This window comes from Prinia subflava, chromosome 5 (genome assembly GCF_021018805.1).
Source record: "Prinia subflava isolate CZ2003 ecotype Zambia chromosome 5, Cam_Psub_1.2, whole genome shotgun sequence".
NCBI classification, from domain to species: domain Eukaryota; kingdom Metazoa; phylum Chordata; class Aves; order Passeriformes; family Cisticolidae; genus Prinia; species Prinia subflava.
In genome coordinates, this window is record NC_086251.1 from 13,060,601 (window position 1) to 13,080,496 (window position 19,896).

General features: G+C 40.6%; 1 protein-coding gene across 2 annotated transcripts; it reads right to left on the reverse strand.

Annotated features, from left to right (window-relative positions):
• Positions 1-8,181: 8,181 nt before the first annotated feature.
• LOC134551020 (vitamin D 25-hydroxylase) lies at positions 8,182-14,177 on the reverse strand. 2 transcript variants are annotated; one of them, XM_063398065.1, is made up of 5 exons: positions 13,787-14,177; positions 11,693-11,834; positions 10,776-11,408; positions 9,452-9,781; positions 8,182-8,853 (listed from the first exon to the last, which is right to left on the reverse strand). In XM_063398065.1, exons 1-5 carry the CDS (start codon positions 14,039-14,041, stop codon positions 8,678-8,680), a joined length of 1,536 nt encoding a protein of 511 aa, XP_063254135.1. In that variant the 5' UTR covers positions 14,042-14,177; the 3' UTR covers positions 8,182-8,677. The 2 variants fall into 2 exon arrangements, with proteins under 2 accessions (XP_063254135.1, XP_063254136.1); XM_063398066.1 differs by lacking the exon at positions 13,787-14,177 and having other exon boundaries at positions 10,776-10,972; positions 11,693-11,831.
• Between the last annotated feature and the right edge of the window lie 5,719 nt (positions 14,178-19,896).

Here is a 19,896-nt window from a genome sequence, read left to right on the forward strand (position 1 = left end):
AGCAACTTTCTTATCTCAGGTTTTTCTTATACTCTTTAGGAATAGTGAAGCAATTTTACAATCTAGTAACAGTGTTTAATAAACTGTAATGCTAATATGTATTTCCAATTAGATATTTCCAAGTTACAATAGCTTCCTTCAAAGATATGTTTAATTACGAATGTGTTCTAAACCCACTTTAAAATCTCTGTTTTTTATGTGTGCACAGTATGTGACTAATTGTTACTCTAAGAGCAAAGGGAAAAGACTGGAGAAAAGTTAACAAGGCTGGTTCAGGGAATGTTTGCAGAAGTGGATGTGACTGTAACTAAAGGTGTCTTAAAACTTTCAAAAATGGTAATGGAGCATCCTCTGAATGTTGATTGAGCTGTTGTCCAAAAATAACATCTCTCCATATAAGGCATTTCATTCTTAAATCTGTGATCACACTTCAGTAATTCACAGCTACCAGGGGATGCTAGGTACTGCTGAAAACCACACAAAGGAACACACTTAAAACACTTTCTAATGCAACACTACCCACCCCCACACACACTTTTTTTTTTTCTTTTTTTTTTTTTCTTCCAAGAAGTGGACCAAATTAGCCTACACTGAAGTTTATGCCACGCAAAATACAACTTTTCTGTATAATATTCTCAGGTTTAAGTTGAGTCTCCCATCTTCTCATTGCCTTCTTTTATGATGTATATTGGATTACTTGCACCCATACACACAGAACTAGACCTACCAAGTTTTCTATAAGGACAAAATTCTCTCTGTGCTTTCTGGAATCCTCTGGATGTGAAGGAGGTGCTAAACCAGTCAAAATTAACAACTTGGAACCTCTTCCTGTGAGTTCTTCTACCATGACAAAGTTAAATGGTGAGTGTAAGGTTCAAAATGAAAGGAATAGTATAGCACTGCCCCAGGTGAGTCTAGACTAATTAGAAAACTAAAGTTTGTGTAAGACCTGATTTGCTCTGTGCATAGAACCATTTCTTTGTATTTGCATCCAGTTTTAACCACAACCAGTGGCAGGTGAATCAGCAGAAGGAGTTAGCAGAATTCAAGAGCTCAAAGTTTTAGCTTTGGTGCTTGCTCCTGGTGTAGATGTAGCTGAATCTTGGCTTCTGGATCTTTTGAAAGCATAGTCAGAATATGAGGTAATCCAGAGCGTGTTATTGCCCATAGAGGGTCTGGGGGCCCCCTCACTGGAGATATTCCAGAACCATCTAGACACAATCCTGTGCCCTGTGCTCTGGGATGGCCCTGCTGGAGCAGGGAGGTTGGACCAGATGACCCCTGTGGTCCCTCCCAGCCTGACCCATCCTGTGGCACCAACATTCCCACGGCAGCACTTCCCCTTTTGTCCTAAAAAACATTTGAGATAAGCAGAATTGTAAGTGTCTCATACAGTGGTGAGTGTGAGAGCGGGAATCCCAGTCTGAGAGATGCATTGGACTAAAAGGATGGAATTAGGCTGAATGGTAACTAGAAAGAAAACGTAAGGATGGCACAGACACACAAATATGTGAAAGATATTCAGAAGAGAAACACTGTTTATTGTCTCAGGCCAGTTTGTATTGAAAATATTACAGAAACAGTATGTCTTTATCAAGTCAGAAGACTTGGATTTTTAGAAATTAAATGAAAATGGTAATGGAAATAATGATGCAATTATCACAACTTCAGCTGGGATACAAGTTTTAGGAAATTGATCCTTCAGTGGCTAATAAAAATTAGATGAGAGAAAACAAATATACAAAGTTGGTTAAATGAGGTACAAAAAGTATGATCAAGACAGTATTTATTTTGCTTTTTTTCCTCCAGCTCTCTTCAGAATTGTGTCTCTGGATAATGTGCTGCTTCATTCATATCTATGTTAAGGCAAATGAGGTAATGAATTACTTTCACTTTTCCAGTGAGGAATTTTCCTTTCGATATCTACTGAAGTCAGTCTTTAACTTGCTATAAAATTATATTGTGGATTCTCAGAGATGAAGCCGACAAAAGAACACAATTTTTAATTCCTCTCTATCTGATCTTTGTTTAATAGGGCTGTAAGCAATCAGTTTATTTGTACTCTGCTTAATGCGAAGGGATAACACATTTGTAGAGGACAGAAAGAAAGCTGATGGACTAAGCTGCTACAGGATAAACATTCTATTGCACTTGGCTTTAGGTATGTGATTGACACTTACTTTGTTCTGTGTGACACTTCAGACACCCTTTAAAAAGGACACAGCACAACCAGAGATGTTTGACAGAAAGATTTCTTTTGGAATCTGTACACCACGAGTCATCTTTTGATTTCTGAACTTCAGGAGATCACAGGTGGTAGAAGCTGAGTCTGTGGTAGGGTCTACTCCACAGGCGGTTCTGCCTGGCACAGATTCTGTGGAATCTGATAGAGTAAAAAATTTCCAGTGAGGTGAAACCTTCGGTCTGCTGGTTTATCTGTGAGGTTTCAGAGGAGAAAAAACCAAACCAAACCAAACAAAGCCAACCACCACAACAACAACAAAAAACAAAACAACAACAACAACAAAAACCCACCAAAAAACCCCACAACAAACTAAACAAACAAACAAACAACCCAAACCAAACGTAACATTTAACCAACCCAGTAAGTACTGGTGAGAGACCATGGTGTTTCAAATGATCCCTACCAGTCACCTTGTTGTTTGTCCAGGTTCTAAACATCCTGCCAAAAAACAGGTGATGAGTCACTTCTGACTCATCTCTCTGGATCAGCAGAACCCTTTGCACCTTGAATGAGATCAAAATATCTTAATTTTAATTGCATATAAAACAAAAGGTAATGCTTAGCTTAAAATGCAGGTATCATACCAAAAATACTGAGGATAGGGTTGACATTAATTATTGCACACGAGGAGCAGAGTGCAGATTTTGTTCCCTGTGCAAGTCAGATGTGAAAACTTGCTCCTATATATAGATAGTCATTCAAATGGGCTTAGCATGCCCCTTTCTTTTATCATGACATTCATCCTACTAGAATTTATTAATCTGTAGTATTGCTAGTTTATCTGACTCATATTAACTAAGCTTTCTTTCAGTCAAAGTAGTGGATAAGTAAGCCCCTCTGTCTTTGAGAATGGGTTTGTAGTCTTTTAATTTGATTCATCATAACGAAGTCATTACCAAAACACTGTTTCTAATTTTGGATGCCACACCCCAGGAAAAACACCTGTTCTTTAGACAGATTGCAGAATTACAGTACAGACCAGTGAGCCTGATGACGTGGCCTGAAGAGAAGGAGAAAGATAAAATTAATTAAGAAGATTTTTTCCTAGTCTAGAGAAAATGAGACTCGAGTGAGATATTCTAAGGTTACCTTGTGAGACTGTTTCAGAGTAATCAGAATAATGCTTTCAGTGTTTATAGTGCTTAGGACAAGAAGTAACACCTTTAGGTTGTGAGGCTCAAACATGACTGATTGTCTAAGGGTTGAGAGGGCTGTGACTCACTGAAACAGATTGTCTTGGGCTACTAAGAAAGTCTCTGCAAATAAAGAAGACTGAAAAACAGCTTTTAGTAAAACTGTTAGTGCTCCAGATGAGTGAACAGCATAACTTACTGAGATCCTTTCTGAACCTATTTTTTAAACACTAGGACTAGAGTAGATGTCTGGTATGGAAACTTAAAATACCAAGAAAAAATGTGCACAGTTATATAAATAATAACATTCAAACAGGGAGAATTGGAGGCATCAACTCCTGTATTTCAGTAAATATTAAACCCTTTTTATTTTAAATGTGTTTCACCCATAATTAATCTCCCACCAGAAACAATCTTTTTATTTGTTGGGAGAGCTAGACTCCTCTTGAAAAAGTAGACCAGATTTGAACCTTAGCCAGAGATAAGAATCTGTCTAATTGTCAGACTGTGAATAAATAGCGAGGCAGTAGTCAAAATGTTTTTTAAAAATATGATTATCTAAAGCTAGCTTGCTAAAGCTAATTTTATTTTAAATATTTGTCAAGTTATGTGGGTCTTTCTAGATCTTAAGAAAGTGCATACTTAACACATTGGGAAGTGTAAGATGATTTAGAAGATGATGTAATTCATATACTTAGCAAAAGAATTAATATAAGTGAGTAGGGATTTTTAGACAAATTTTAGCTCTTAGCACTAAATTTTATTCCAATCAAAAATGAATTATTCTTACAGTCTCTATATAATCATGAAGTTCATTATGGCACAAGGAGCTTGAACATTTTATAGATTATACCTACAATTGTGGTGAAGTAAATGCAATATTAAGCCATGTTGCATTTCTCTCTATAGTGTGGCAGTTTAGACTGTACATCCTTGAGAGAGAAATGGTGTGTCCGTACAAAATGTAAAATAATATGGAACAAGATCTGAAAATGCCCTAAAGTGACTTTATGAAGCAATTATTATGCTAAAAAAAAAAAAAAGAGCAATAAAATTAACTTCCTAAACTGTATCAGTTAAAGAGAGGTCGTAAGTATCAACGCTTTTCCTGGAAAAATTAGGCTTATAAAATTCTGCTGTGGTGCATGTTCAGCACTATTATTATTACCGTTGTTGTTATTATTATTATTATTATTATTATTATTATTATTATTATTATTATTATTATTATTATTTTAAATTGAGCTTATTGTGTAAGTTAACTGAAAGGGCATTTTGACTCTTTAAACAGGGATGCCTGGGGAGAAAGGAAACTTAATTACCTGAGAATAAGTGGAATTCTTTCTGATGTTTTATCTAACTTTCACTCCTTACTGGTATGAAGCTGGAACTGTTTTACCTGTATTAGTGAGGGACCTGAACAATGAGGCATCCTTTATTCCCTTCTTTTGGGGAGGGTATAAATGTCCATGAGACATGGATGAGTGGATCCTGTTTTCTGGATGCTGATGGACCTAATGTGGGTAAGCATCTGAACAAATTAACTGTAATATAAAAAAGCTTTTTAATACATAATATTTTTCCATGCTTCTGATAATTTGTAGTTTACATAAATTAAAAATATTTCCTTTAAGGTGTTACTTTGGTTTTTTTTTTTTTTTGGCATGAATGTAGAAAAGGAAGTCAGCACTTGAAAACAGCAGCAGAATAAACAGTAAGTTTATTCTGTTTTCTGGAATATTGCTATAGGCTGATCTACATCACATGTAAAATTTTTGGCAAGCAGCCATCTGCTGCAGTAATAGCAAGATATTGGATTAGATTGCACATTCCTGATATGCTCCCATTATTTTAATGGTTTTAATCTATTTGGAATGTTATTTATTCGGAAGAATGTAACAAATGTAACGTCTCCTGAAGCCTGGCAGTCTTCCGAAGGAATGACCACTCTGAGTGTGGGTTCTGCCCAGTTCTAGTGACATGGAGAGGGCTGACAGCCTTCAAAAATGCCAGAAGGGATAATCTAGAATGGGGAGAATCTGCTGATGCCCAATTTACATTGTTATGACAGGACAGAAAAAGGCAGAAGATTTCCAGAGCCGTGGTTTAGTTTAATCTTGATTAGAGAGAGGGTTTGAATTACCAGGGCCAAAAAAACACCTGGGACAACTTGTTGGTATGAAAACATATACCAACCTTCTGTGTGTACCTTCACAGAGCAATTTATGCTCAGAGTTCTCCTTTCAAGCTCTTACTGAATAGCTCTCTGATCTTGGCCATGTTATCTTGTGTTTTCACCAGTCCATCTCTCTCAACCAAAGACAAATTCTGATCTGGCATCTTCCCCATTATGATTTCTCCCCCTTGTTTACCCTGAATCTTTATGTTTTCATATCCAATGCATTGTTACGAATTTACACAATCTAATTTTCACTCATTTTTAAAAGCAATTTTGCTATTTTTTTTACTGTGTTTTTCTCTGAGCTTGCTACTTTTCTCATGAATTTGCTGTCTTCATGGCAACATAATCTGCCTCATCTACTCTCTAGTGCTTGCACAAACCCTTAAACTCAATTCAGGCTAAACTTATTTTGGATTCATGTAAATATATATATATCACAGTTTAAAGTTTAAACTACTGACTTTCAGAGAAGCAATAATGTTTCTTGAACTTTCATGAAATCTTACTCTGTATAGTTAATTTCTGAACTAATTAATTCATTAATTAACCTTCCTGCATTTATTGGGTTCATACTAAGGATGTATCAGTATCACTGAAATTGCTGGAAGTTCAGGAAATTAAGTGGCAATGAGTGAGATTTTTCTTCAGCATTTTTTTGGTGTCATATATGACATCCTTGTAGTGTTCCCTTTTCATTCTGTGGGGATGCTGACATGGCCCAAAACAACCCAAAAGCTAAAATGTAAGGCTAGACATTTGAGAAGGAGGATTTAAGACACTATGGTGGTTCTGACTGCAGCTCTTCCAGCAGTGACACTGGTTAATATATCAACCTTTAATCCTAAAACAATGTTAAATAGCAGCTAGCTGCTATCTGTCCTAGATATTTCAGCTGGAATTATCTGAACATCCCACCAGGAAATTCTGAACATCTGGCTGGCTACTGTAATCACTGTCGATACAGTGGAGAAATTCCAGAGGACTAGAAAGAACTTCTATTATGTTAATATTTCAAATTATTAAATTGGATCCTTAGGATAATCCTAAATCAGAGGGAAAATAATGAAAAAGTTGATAGAGAATGAAACATGTAAATATGACTAATACTGATACAGATTTAGAAAAAAGACTGTTTGTCAAACGTATTTGATTGCTTAAATGAGACCATAAGTTGGCAGATAATGGTAAAAATTTGGATTGATATTCTGAAGCTTTTATAAGGCACTTTGATTTAGAAACCAGAATGACATATAATCAATATGGTTCTCATTAAATGGATTAAAGACTAGCCAGGAGTTAGATCTCAAAATATCTCAGCAAAAGGGAATTATAACTGGTCAGCTGCATTTTGAGCATGGGTCCCTGCAAACTCTGGCTGTCAGATCTAAGAGCACAGGGTTGGGAACAAAGGGAGAATTGCCATGAGTCCAAAACTAGTGCTGACCTCCTCAGGATGGCTTCACACTGAAGGCACCTAAGTTCAGTAAATTCCACAATTTCTCCATAGTCATTTCACAAGCACACAACATCTACTTGCTATTCAGAAAAACCTTGATCATGACTCCTAAGCCTCCTGCTTGCCAATGGCTTAGGAGTGGTTTATTCAGTTTTCCTTGGTGTGCCCAATGCACAGCAATCAGGTTTGCCTCCTTCCTCTGGTTTTTGAGTTTTAAATCGTCTCTACATAAGGCACTTTTTCAGGAAGTGGAGTGGCCTGCCCAGCCTCTTCAGAGAAACAGGAACTTGTATTAGAGCTGCTCTCTGAGACATGAGGGTAAAATAATCTGACCCTGCTGCATCTGACGTCAACAGGCAGCAGCCTGTGACTGGACTGGTATTAGCTCTCTTTGATTTTTCTCTTTTGCTCTTTCCAAAGAAAGGAAGCATTTCTCAGTATAAGCTGAAAACATCAGGTCAGCAAACAAATGCCAATTCCTGCCTTTCAGCTTTCCTGCAGTTCCAAGTTGCAGCACTATTTGTGTAAAACGTCAGGTCAAACACTCAGCCCTGTCCTTAAATAGCTGCTTGCTTGTTTTGTTCTGGACCCTGTCCTGAGGCCCTCTCTCCCCACAGAGGGGACTAAATACTGTGTTTGGAGTTTCAGCTGCTTCCGCAAGGTCTGCAGATACAAATCTTTATCTCCCAATAACCATAAAGCAAGAACTGGCAAGGAAAGTAAATTAAACTGGCAGAAGCATAGCCCTTAAACCTAAAATTTGTGCTTAAAATTCATTTAAAATCTGTTTCTCCCTATCCTGTGGTCTTGCCCTCCCCAAAAAGTCCCTCCTTCTCTGGTCAGAAGGGCAAGCAGTCTATTTTCTTTACTCGTAGTATAGTTGCATGTGACTCTGATAACACAGATATTGCTTTTTTCAGACTATTTAAGCAGAGATTAATCATTACATAGTACTTGGTATTGGGAGGCAGGGGATGACAGGTGTCTGGAAATGTAATATACTGGAGAAAAAAGGCCCTGTGATTGTCAGGAGTATGGCAATAATTGAACACTTTGTGTATGAGGCTAAGTGAGAAGCAAGCCATAAAATATCTTAAAAGTGAATTCACAGTTATCTGATTCGCTAGGAAATTATGACCAACTGGGAAGACAGGACAAGGAGAAAGAAGGATTAAAATGCTTTAATAGACAATCTGTTTTTCAAGGCTGGAAAATATAGTTTATTCTTGGTTACAGATATTTAAAGAGACACCCCTTAAAACCCTTTTAACTATGAAAATTAAATGGATAATTATAAAGAACAGCTTAGCTGGAATAATGGAAATAATATTTCCATGGATGAATTCAAGCATAAACATTTTGAACCATATTCTCCATGCTTATGAAAATGTCCTGTCAAAGTAAAATGCCTTGCTAAATAATTAAATATTTAAAAACTATATTAGAAGTTAGATTCAATATAGTCTTTTGGAGTGAAAACATCAGTTTCACACAGGATGTGTTCCACACCTTTGGTTCAGGTTTGTTTTTTTTTTTCTTTGAGAACCAAGTAAAAATAAACTATTAGTCTTCTAAATTTTTGTTATTCTGGCTTGGACACGTTTAGAAATAGAAGGCAAAGTGGATCCTGATGCTCCAGCTGCCCATCTCAGCCCCTCCCGTCACCGCCTTTCGGCGCAGATGAGGTAAGGCTGTGGTTGTAAGGTCATCCCTAATCTGGGCTTGAGCTCTGGGATCACTCCATGAGGAAAATGCAGGTGGAATCGTTGTAGCAACGAGGTGAAAAACAAAAACATTTCCATCCGAGCCAGTTGTTCTCCAAGACAGTGTCTTCTTCCTGAATTGAAAAAAAGGTTTTAAAAAGATTAAGATATCTTCAGTCGAATTTTCACTCTTATGATGAATAGGAATGGTCATTTCTGTGTTCTAGGAGTGCTGTGTGGTGGTATTTTGTTAGAAGGATAGGTGATAACTTACACTAAGAAACTGATTTTAGAGAATTTGTTGCTCACAAATGCCACTGAAACCAATTAAGTCGAATTGATTTAGATACACTTGTTACTTATTGTATCTTGTCTTGAAGTGCCAATCTAGATAGAAGATGCTTTAAAAAATGACATTGTGAATTTTAGCCTTTTCCCCCTGCTATTTTCTTAATTACCTCTACTGCCAGTCATTATTAACTGGCAATTATTAGAACTTTGTGGGGAGGATTTTTACGAGTTTATATATAATACTGAGCTCATCTATACAAAAGATGCTATGCTGAAATTTGTTATCTCCAGAACGCATTATATTGAATATCTTTAAATTGAATTATATTGGATATCTTTAAACCAGAACTGAGGATATAATTTTGTCCATTTCTTGCCATCCCTTACACTTCACACTTCTCTGGATTTGTGAAAAGGAACACTGGAAGGAATAGCTCTTACCTAGGGAAAAAGGAATAAACGCATCTTTCTTGACAAACTGCCCATTACTGTCCAAAAACCTCTCAGGAAAAAACACTTCTGGATTGCTCCAGTATTTTTCATCAAAGTGAACAGAGTAGAGGTTTGTAATGACTGTGGTGCCTCCAGGAATGGTGTAACCACGCACAACAGTGTCTTTGGAAGTGGCATGGAAAATCCCCAGTGGGACGATGTTGCAGAACCTCAGAACCTCGTGCAGAACGGCCTCGGTGTAGGGCATCTTGCACTTCTCCTCCAAGGTGGGCATTTTGTTTGAGCCAATGACAAGATCAATTTCTTTTTGAACTTGCCCTGTTAGGAATAAAAGCTGAGGTTTATTTTGTAATAGCCTTTACACTCTAATTTAAGCTATTTTTGTATAGATATACATTTTAAAAGAATACTGAAACATGATATACCTTATATAAAAAAGAATAGCTTACAAGCTTTTAAACTTAGACTCTATATTCCTACCAATGGTTAGTGTTATTATCCCCATTCTGAAACAATGGTGAAATTGATATTACAGTGGTATTTTCTGGTCAAAGTACCAATTGTAAATTTCCAAGTTATCTGGGCCTCTCTGCCTCCAAATCCTGGAAGCCCCAACTGAACCAAGCACTGCTGTGGTTTTGGCAGGAAAAGTGAAGAGGAGGCAGTGAAAGCAGGAACGTGACTGTTCACTTCTAGAAACCAAACTTCTCCTCAGAATCTATTGCTATCTTACTTCAGAATGACTGTAGCATATCTTTTTATTTTTAAATGCCATTTCTGTTCTTCAAAAAGTATAAGTATTCCTGTCTATCATTTGTAAATCTGTTGTGAACTGAGGCACTTAAGATAAAAAAGCATTGTACCTAAATTGTTAACCACAACCTGATTTACATTTTTGCTGACACTTGTACGTTTTTGATTTAGTTTATTACTTTCATATTTAATTACATTTCCTTATTATTTATTAACTACATAGATTAGTACATCTGCCAGCCAACAGCAGATCATGCATCACAATGCTAAACTTAAATATATTAGAAATAATTTAAAGTATTGAAGCTTCATAAAAATATATTCACAAAATAATATGTTAAAATTTTATCATGGCATTTGACTTTTGATATCCTCTTTGTCTGCATTTAAAACCAGCTTTCCACCTCTGTCCATAGTATATTTGGCAAATGATGCAATAGAATAATATATTCAAAGCTGTTTTTTGGTGATGATTATGGATCATTGCACCACTTTGAAAGAGCATTTTAGATTTGCAACAGGAAAGTGAATCAGTTCTCCAAAATGTCAAATTTCTTACCTTGAATGTTTGGATAAAGAGCCATAAATAACACTGCCCATCTTAAAACATTTGTTGTGGTTTCTGTCCCAGCAATGATGAGTTCTCCAACGGAGAAAATTAAATTTTCTCTTGAATATGTAGATTCTGGGTCATTTCCATTGCAATCCATCTCATCTAAATATGCATCTACGAAATGTCGAGGTGACTGAGGCTTCCTATTTTCAGAGACACGTTCAATAAGCTCATGAAGAAACTCATAGACTTCAGCTGCATTTTTAAACAGCTGCTGGTGTTTCCCAAATGGCAAGATACCAATCCAAGGAAAAGCATTATATAAAAATACAGAAGCACTAGCAGCTAATTCAATGTTTTCACTAAAAATCTCAATCATGTGCTGAAATTCAGTATCTTCATATGTGAAACGTTCTCCAAAAATAATCAAATTAGTAATGTTTGAAACAGCATTTGTTATCAAGTGCTTAAGATCAAAGGGTTTGCCTTTGTATGTATCAATGGCATCAAGAAAAAACAGAGATTCTTCTGAAATTTTGTGTTCAAAGGACCTTTGACCATATCCAAAAATTCGAAAGCTATTTACAGCTAATTTGCGGTGTTCTGTCCATCCTCTGCCATATTTACTGTTCAGTAAGCCTGAAAAAATATTTTGACACAGTATTTTATGCAATGCTTTATTTTTCTTCCCCCATAAGATAATAAAATCATTCAACAAGACAAAAAATGAGACAAAATATTTCAGACATCTTGCTATGGAACATAGTCCATGAGTGACAATCCTTTCCAAGTAATATCTTTAAAGAAGCATCAAGCATTTAATGAAAGGACATCAAGTAGAGAAAATGGCTAAGATGCTTCATGTGATTTGTTCATCTATGGGATACAAATTACATTTTTATACAGAAGACATTAGCACTCACCTCCCATGTTTGTCAGCTTCTTGAACAAGGGCAGAGATGGCCTGTCTGCAAAAATCTCACTTTGATGGACGAGGCATTCCTTCACTGCATCATAGCCATTCAGCACAACAGCAGATATACCCCCCAGATCAAGGCTGAAGATCTTGGGGGGAAAAAGGGAATAAAAATGTCAAATGCTATTGCAACCCAATCCTGAGCACAAGGAATGAAAAAGTGAAACGACACCGAACATCAATGCGAAATGCAGAGTTGAATAACCTTCAGCAGGGCACACAAGTGACCAGAGGTGGGACAGCTGTGGCATTACACAGGAGACTAATTTGCTTTGTTAAAAGGTAAAATTAGTTAGCCCACACTACATTCTGTGCTTTGCTGTGCACCTAAAGACAGCAGCTCTCCAAATTGAGGACTGGGGACACTTTCATATGGTCCTTAGAGAGGAGTGAGAGCCAAGGTGATAGCCAAAAACTGAGAGCAGAGCCCAGCTGGGCCCAGCTCCCGCTTCCACAAGTGGTGAGCACAGGGTGCTTTGGAGAAAGGTACAATACAGCCTGCAGAAGGCACATACAGGACTAAAAAAAAAAAAAAAAATTAATAAAATCCAAATCTACATTTTAAAAATTAAAACTGAGCCTAAACTCAAGACTGAAACCTAAGCTCCTTTTCCATACATTCCCTCGGCCTTAGAAATCTATATTTTTACCATTACAAATCTTTTGATTTTTCTCCATGTCAAAGCTGGTGACCTCCACAATATGAAATTGTGTTAGTCTAATTATACATTCTGTGACAACAGGGTTGCCACCCAAAGGGTTGTCAGGCACTGGAACAGGCTGCCCAGGGAAGTGGTGGAGTCATCATCCCTGGAGGCATTTAAAAGCTGTGTAGATGTGGCATTTGGGGACATGGTTTAGTGGCAGACTTGGCAATGCTGGGTTAACAGTTGGACTTCATGATCTTAAAGGTCTTTTCCAACCTATATTGTTCCACGAGTCTGTAACTATTTTATTATAGCAAACTTGTTATTTTCACTGTTATAATGGCTCTTCTTTTTTATGTGTCAGGAAGACACTCCAGTATATTTCTGCAAACCATTTGTGAGTTTTGTATACTCTGGTCTAGCTTATTTATCTTTATTCCTATATCATACAAGTTTATTTTGGTTTGGGGGGTTATTCGTTTGTTTGTAAAAACCTCACTTTGATTGTATTTTTCCACAGTCTCCTAAATCCTAACATGCTTTCCATGTTCCCTCAAATTCTGTAGGATCCTTTTGGAGAGCAGATGTCTAAAACTCCATACAGCATTACAGCCAAGTAAAAAGCTTGGTGTATTTGACAACACGTTTCCCTTCCTATTTCCGTTCCATTTGTGCTAGTATTTTGCTTGAAGAACATTTACTTTTTTATTATTATTACCAAAACACGTTAGATCTAGTTTGGAGTTAGCTTTTATGAAGCCCATAAGAGGAGATTGGCTGCTTAAAACTGGCTGATGGAAAGAAACGCCCCATATAGAAGAAAGTACAAAATAAGAGAGGAAAAAGAAAACAAGAGAAGGATCCGTTTTGACACAGTTACGCTGGCGGGCTGTAAGTATCTCAAATACCGCGCTGCAGGCAGTTTGAAGCGCGGCTCCAGAGCCCTGCGCTCCCGCTCCCGGCGGGCGCCCCGCCCGCAGCATCCGCCCGGGGCCGGGCCGGGGCAGGGCGGCACATCCCGCGGTTCCCCGTGCCCGGGGCAGGGCTGCACATCCCGCGGTTCCCCGTGCCCGGGGCAGGGCTGCACATCCCGCGGTTCCCCGTGCCCGGGGCCGGGGCAGGGCGGCACATCCCGCGGTTCCCCGGGCTGCCGGGCCGGGGCAGGGCTGCACATCCCGCGGTTCCCCGTGCCCGGGGCAGGGCGGCACATCCCGCGGTTCCCCGTGCCCGGGGCAGGGCGGCACATCCCGCGGTTCCCCGGGCTGCCGGGCCGGGGCAGGGCTGCACATCCCGCGGTTCCCCGTGCCCGGGGCCGGGGCAGGGCGGCACACCCCGCGGTTCCCCGGGCTGCCGGGCCGGCCCTCCCGCCCCCGCGGGCCCCGGGGCGGCGGTACCTGCCCGTGGATCTGGCTCTGCCGCCGCAGGTAGAGGTGCGGCTGCTCGGCGCCCAGGGCGGGGATGTTGCCGAGCAGCGGCAGCCCCGCGGGGCCGGGAGGGAAGCCGGGCGGCCGCCGCTGCTTCAGCAGCTGCCGCACCACCAGCGACAGGAGCAGCGCCAGCGCCGCCGCCAGCGGCAGGAGCCAGGCGCCGCCGCCCGCTGTCGCTGTCGCCGGGCCCGGGCGCGGCCCCGGCTCCGCCGCCGCCCGCATCGCCCCGCGCCGCTTCCTCGTCCGGCCCCGTCCCGCCGCCGCGCATTGGCCCGCGGAGGCTCCGCCCGCCGCGTCAGGAGCTGTTCGGCTGCTTTGGTGGGGGGATGTTCTTTTTTTTTTTTTTTTTTTTTTTTTTTTTTTTTTTTTTTTTTTTTTGGTTGCTGTTTGGCTTTGTTTTAGTTTTGTTTATTTCCTGTAATAACACACAGAGTTGGTCCCTCGGGGTTTGTGTCCCACCGCTGGCTGCGCGCTCCACACCCCGACCATGGCAACCGAGGGGAGGAACAAGCAGCTCTCTGCTCCTTGTTGAGTCTCTCTGGCTCTCTGGAATCTCAAACTCAGTTCCAGATGTCTTTCCCACAGGCACTTCAGGCCTGGGCGGATGATGCCGGCGGCGATTTCCCCTGGCAGATGTGTGTCCCGTAGAGATGTGTGTCCCGTAGAGATGTGTGGCAGTGGGTGATGTCCGGCAGTGGGTGATGTCCGGCAGTGGGTGATGTGTGGCAGTGGGTGATGTGTGGCAGTGGGTGATGTCCGGCAGTGGGTGATGTCCGGCAGTGGGTGATGTGTGGCAGTGGGTGATGTCCGGCAGTGGGTGATGTCCGGCAGTGGGTGATGTCCGGCAGTGGGTGATGTGTGGCAGTGGGTGATGTGTGGCAGTGGGTGATGTGTGGCAGTGGGTGATGTCCGGCAGTGGGTGATGTGTGGCAGTGGGTGATGTCCGGCAGTGGGTGATGTGTGGCAGTGGGTGATGTGTGGCAGTGGGTGATGTCCGGCAGTGGGTGATGTGTGGCAGTGGGTGATGTGTGGCAGTGGGTGATGTCCGGCAGTGGGTGATGTCCGGCAGTGGGTGATGTGTGGCAGTGGGTGATGTCCGGCAGTGGGTGATGTGTGGCAGTGGGTGATGTGTGGCAGTGGGTGATGTCCGGCAGTGGGTGATGTGTGGCAGTGGGTGATGTGTGGCAGTGGGTGATGTCCGGCAGTGGGTGATGTCCGGCAGTGGGTGATGTGTGGCAGTGGGTGATGTCCGGCAGTGGGTGATGTGTGGCAGTGGGTGATGTGTGGCAGTGGGTGATGTCCGGCAGTGGGTGATGTCCGGCAGTGGGTGATGTGTGGCAGTGGGTGATGTCTGGCAGGGGGTGATGTCCGGCAGTGGGTGATGTCCGGCAGTGGGTGATGTCCGGCAGTGGGTGATGTCCGGCAGTGGGTGATGTGTGGCAGTGGGTGATGTGTGGCAGTGGGTGATGTGTGGCAGTGGGTGATGTGTGGCAGTAGGTGATGTCCGGCAGTGAGTGATGTGTGGCAGTGGGTGATGTCCGGCAGTGGGTGATGTCCGGCAGTGGGTGATGTCCGGCAGTGGGTGATGTCTGGCAGTGGGTGATGTCCGGCAGTGGGTGATGCCAGGCAGCGGCTGCAGGTGCGATGCCCATGGCTCCCTGTGCTGCGCAGCCGGGCCTGTGGCCAGTGACAGCAGCCAAGGGGCCCGGGCTCCCTCGTTGCCCTCGAGGCAGCACGGCGGGGAATGTCCCCGGCCCGTGTGGCCAAGCAGGACGGGGATCACACACGGGGATCACACGCAGGACGTGCAAAGGTTGTTGTTGTTTAGTGCGGCGATGGCTCAGGCTTGAGCTGCGCAAGAGACCAGGATCGGGCCAGGGAAGGCAGAGGTCAGAGAGCAATGTTGCCATGCCATGTGACATTCTTGGCAAAACACTTCATAAACAAACCCAGGTTTGTTTCCAGTCACACTGCTTTTGTTATTACGTTCATACTATTTTACAAGCAATTTTAGAAATACCAGAAGCATTCCTGGCCCATCACAGTTTCTGTGTCTTGTGTTTCTAACTTGAGATGTCTTTCTTTTTGAATTCATCTTAATAGCTGTACATAGATTTTTTAAGAACATGGATAAGATCTAAACAGATGAGGAATTTATGCTGATGGAGCTCATTAATAACCTGTGTCAATGCCAGCATCCTGTATCAAGATCTTACCAAGTTTGTCAGAATACAGAGAAGTGGCTTGAGCCCTGCTGGAGGCTTATTTTTTTCATTCTTCTTCCAAGTTATTTCTTCATCCTTTACTTCAGTTTGATACTGACTGGTGTCCTAATTATTTGGGTCATATCTGCAAAAAATACTAGCATTTTCAATGTCAGTGCCTAAAAAATTCTCACCAAAAGGCAGAAGATTTAGGACCTCAGCTTGGCTCCAGTCAGAGGAAGAATGAAGAGAAATTGCCAAGGAGTAAAGTAAGATGTGCATGTGCTTAAGTATCTGAGAAAACATAGGAAGAGGTACTATTGCATTGATTTATTTTTGCAGCTTATCTTCAATGTTCTGTTATTTAAGTGTTTAATACCTAAAGTTTTAGATGATCATCATTTCCACTGCATCTGGTAAGAAAAGAAAGGTGATTAACAGTTTTGGCAGCAAGCATTTTGAAGGGGGGGAAAAGGGAAAAAATAGTATGGGAAAGACCCAAGAAGAGGGGAAAAAAAGATACAGAAGAAAAGTCAAAATATTTGACTAAAAAGGAAGGAATAGACTTGTAGCGGGGGGAACCCAACGATATTTGACTATTATCTTCCAGCAGAGGAGAGAACAGTCAAAACTGACCTTACCATAGTGTTTGAGCCATGGGGATGGAGAAGAGAGAAGTGTTAACCACTGTAACAGAGGAAGGGAAACTGAAGAACATGATTGCAGAAAAATAAAATCAATTTCAGTCAAGCCAAATGCTAAAAGATGGTGAATAAACCAAGATTAAAGGTCCGAGAACCTCTAAAAGATGCGTGATTAAATGGAGGTAAAAAGCACCAGCATGGACAAAGATGACTGAAACTTGTCAAAAGTACGTGATAAATAAACCCTTGTAGACAGATGAAATGCAGGTTTAAGGATGCAAGACTACAATTGCTGTCCAAGTGCAGGATCCCTTGCCAGTTTCTGATTGATCTTTTTATTTTTCAATTTTTTTTTTCATTCATTCATTTCTTCAGAAGTGTGTGGGCAGCTTGTGCTGAATTGGTTCTTTGGGAACGTTTTACTCATCTTAATCATGGATGATCAAATGAGCAAACTTATAGGATGAATAAAGGTTTTTTATTTCAATTATAAAAATGATGGCTAAGTAAAGAAACCCATTAAAGCATGTATCTTTATTAAATTCTAAAACATTCTAGTCATCAAGTTTTACAATTACTTTGCACTGGAAATTCTGTAAGCAGAAGTTAGAGTAACAGGAAATGATTGTGTTCCTGTCCTCTTAAGAAAATCAGAAAGCAATTATTTGGCTTTGTATTCTTTGACTACACATACTTATATACAGCTTTGACTTTTGAAGAAATATACTGCCTGGTGTGGCTGTTCTCTGAGTAACGATGTTAAGATCTTGGTAATAACTCTGGGGAGAAAAATTGTTTCCAAGTTTCATTAAAAATCTGACAAACTTGCATTTAGCTACAACTTTGAAAGAGGCTTTGGTTTTCTTATTCTTCAGGGTGGACATTGTAGCTGGAAAATAAGGTAAACCTTTATCAGGTTAAAATGTTTTCCATTCCTATAATAATGTCTCTTGTTCAGTGAAATCATGACATGATTTATAAAATGCAAGAAAACAACTTCTTTATAGACAGATGTGTAAAGATTTTGCTCCTTGCCTTTGATGGTGGACTGGGGAAAAGAGAGAGATATTTACAGATGTATGTAAAACAGGCATGCTTGTCATGACAGAAATTAATTTCATAAGCCCACTGACAAGTTGAGAGTCGTGTGCAGATGTTATCTGTTACACTCACAAAGCTCTTTTTAACCTGTGTCATCATAGTGAATGATCAACTTCCATGTTACAATTATGTCCTGAGCCAAGCCTGTCATGATGTGGGTGCTTTACAGATTATCTGAAACAGTAAAACACATCGATGTTTTCCCTTGTGAATTAGGTGACTGATTGCTGAGAAGACCCTCACTTTTTCCTTCAGTCACACCCTTTTCCTTCATCACGGTGCTATTCTGCCTAAACATTTCATGTCTGTCAAGCAGACTCAGAGGGCTAAGAGACTGGCTTAACTTCAGAAATAGTTTTGGCATGTTGTATTTTCTGATTCTTTCAGAGTATACTTAGGTCAATTTTATGCATGAATTTAGAAATTCATCTTTTTAATTGATGGTCTCATATGACTATGGGTTCCGAGAAACTCTGCTGAAAGTAGATTAGCAAATATTATGTTGTAATAGCCTTTGCCTTCACATGCTATTTACCAGCACTGAAAACACAGATCTTTTTTAGCCCCAAATTTCACTGAAGGCAGAGGCTAAATCAGTGCTGTAGGACCTAACAATGTCAAGATAGCTGCATGGCTCTGGGATGGACTGAGGAAAGCTCTAAGGTACCTTTAGATGTGGCTTCATCAGACCTCAGTACTGACAAGAGAAAGAATGAAATGACAACATGAAGACTTCCACTCTTCTAATATCCTGTAAAGAACAAGCAAGGATTAACTTGAGGGCACGTGAAAGAATTTCTCACCCTATTTTTGCTGACATGCTCTGACATCTAAGATAGTATCACAACACTTGTGCAAGCAGTGAAATCAAAGTTTTATAACCATGCTATTGCTTAACAGGGTTAGTCTTCTGTTCTGAGGTTGTTTTTTCAACTCTCATTTTACTTGCAGAATGGAAAAAAAAAATGGAGTGCAAGTAGGTGCTGATTTTGAAACGTTTTCAGAGTGAGATTTTCCTCCGCAGTGCATCCCCTCAGTGCTACCCTGGTAATGCTGCAAGCCTGACCCTGCCTCTGTTGAGTGTGAGGGGTTCTCCTTGTCAGCCTGCTGGAGGTGTAGCTTTGGGACAGAACTGGAATTTTACCAGTTGTCAGAGGGAGGGAATGTGTTTTCAGGTGGCAGGAGAGGGCTGGAACCTCAGTAAAGCTGCTGGGAGGCTGAGCTGTGCTGAGGCAGGACAGAAGATGACAAAGCCATAGCAAACTTCCCTGTGGTCAGGCCCTGCTGCCTGGCCAAGGAAACTTCAGTGCAGGACAGTGGCCCAGTCTGGTTTAAAGGATTATTCCAAGCTGGATTTTGAATATATCCAGGGAAATTGTCACAAAACCTACAGAATCTTTTTGGGTTTTTGTGTGACAAGAAGATTTCAAGGAGATTAAAACAATGTAACACTGATCTTCTGTTTAAAATGTCTTTCATAAATCAGTCTTGGAGCTTTTCTAAGGCATTTTGGAGGAAAATTTGCTTCCAGAGTGATTCATAGATTTTTCATTAATTAGCTCAACAGCAGTTCCACTTTCTGAAAAGCAGGCACTGAAGCAGCCTAAATCCAGATTTAATGTCCATTAAAAAGGAAATGCTTTAGTGTTTGGGATTTATATCAATGTTCTGGTTCTCAGGAAAGTACTGCATTTTTAAAAAAAGAATCCTTTCTTTTTGGGCCAAATTCAAACCAAACCACAAGATAGATTGGTACAATATTATTTATGTGTATAAGCTTGATATGAGCTTATACTAAATATGAATGTGGTTTTTCAGAGACTATGGGAGCAGGATTGAGGAAATAATTTGATCAATTAGATATGTAAGTTTTGCAGAACCAAATGCCTAAAAAAGTTATAGTGTTGCTTTCAGAGTTTAAGCCATTCTCCAACTATTCAAATTATGATGTCACAGAAATTGGAGGGGAAAGATATGAAGAGAACAAATGTAATGGATTACATTTCTTTCCCAGAGCATCTCACTTATATGTGTCACTCCTGACAGATGTTAGAGTAACATGCCATGAAATCTTCCACTGGAAGAGGTGCCATAACTGCAATGCAACCTATCCCTGCCTGTCGTTAAT

Excerpts from the sequence above, each read along its gene's own strand:
- LOC134551020 (XM_063398065.1), bottom strand. The coding sequence starts at position 14,041 with ATGCGGGCGGCGGCGGAGCCGGGGCCGCGCCCGGGCCCGGCGACAGCG. Across the intron at positions 11,835-13,786 it reads AGAGCCAGATCCACGGGCAG|ATCTTCAGCCTTGATCTGGG; the intron begins GTACCGCCGCCC and ends TTTCCCCCCAAG. Across the intron at positions 11,409-11,692 it reads GAAGCTGACAAACATGGGAG|GCTTACTGAACAGTAAATAT; the intron begins GTGAGTGCTAAT and ends ATATTTTTTCAG.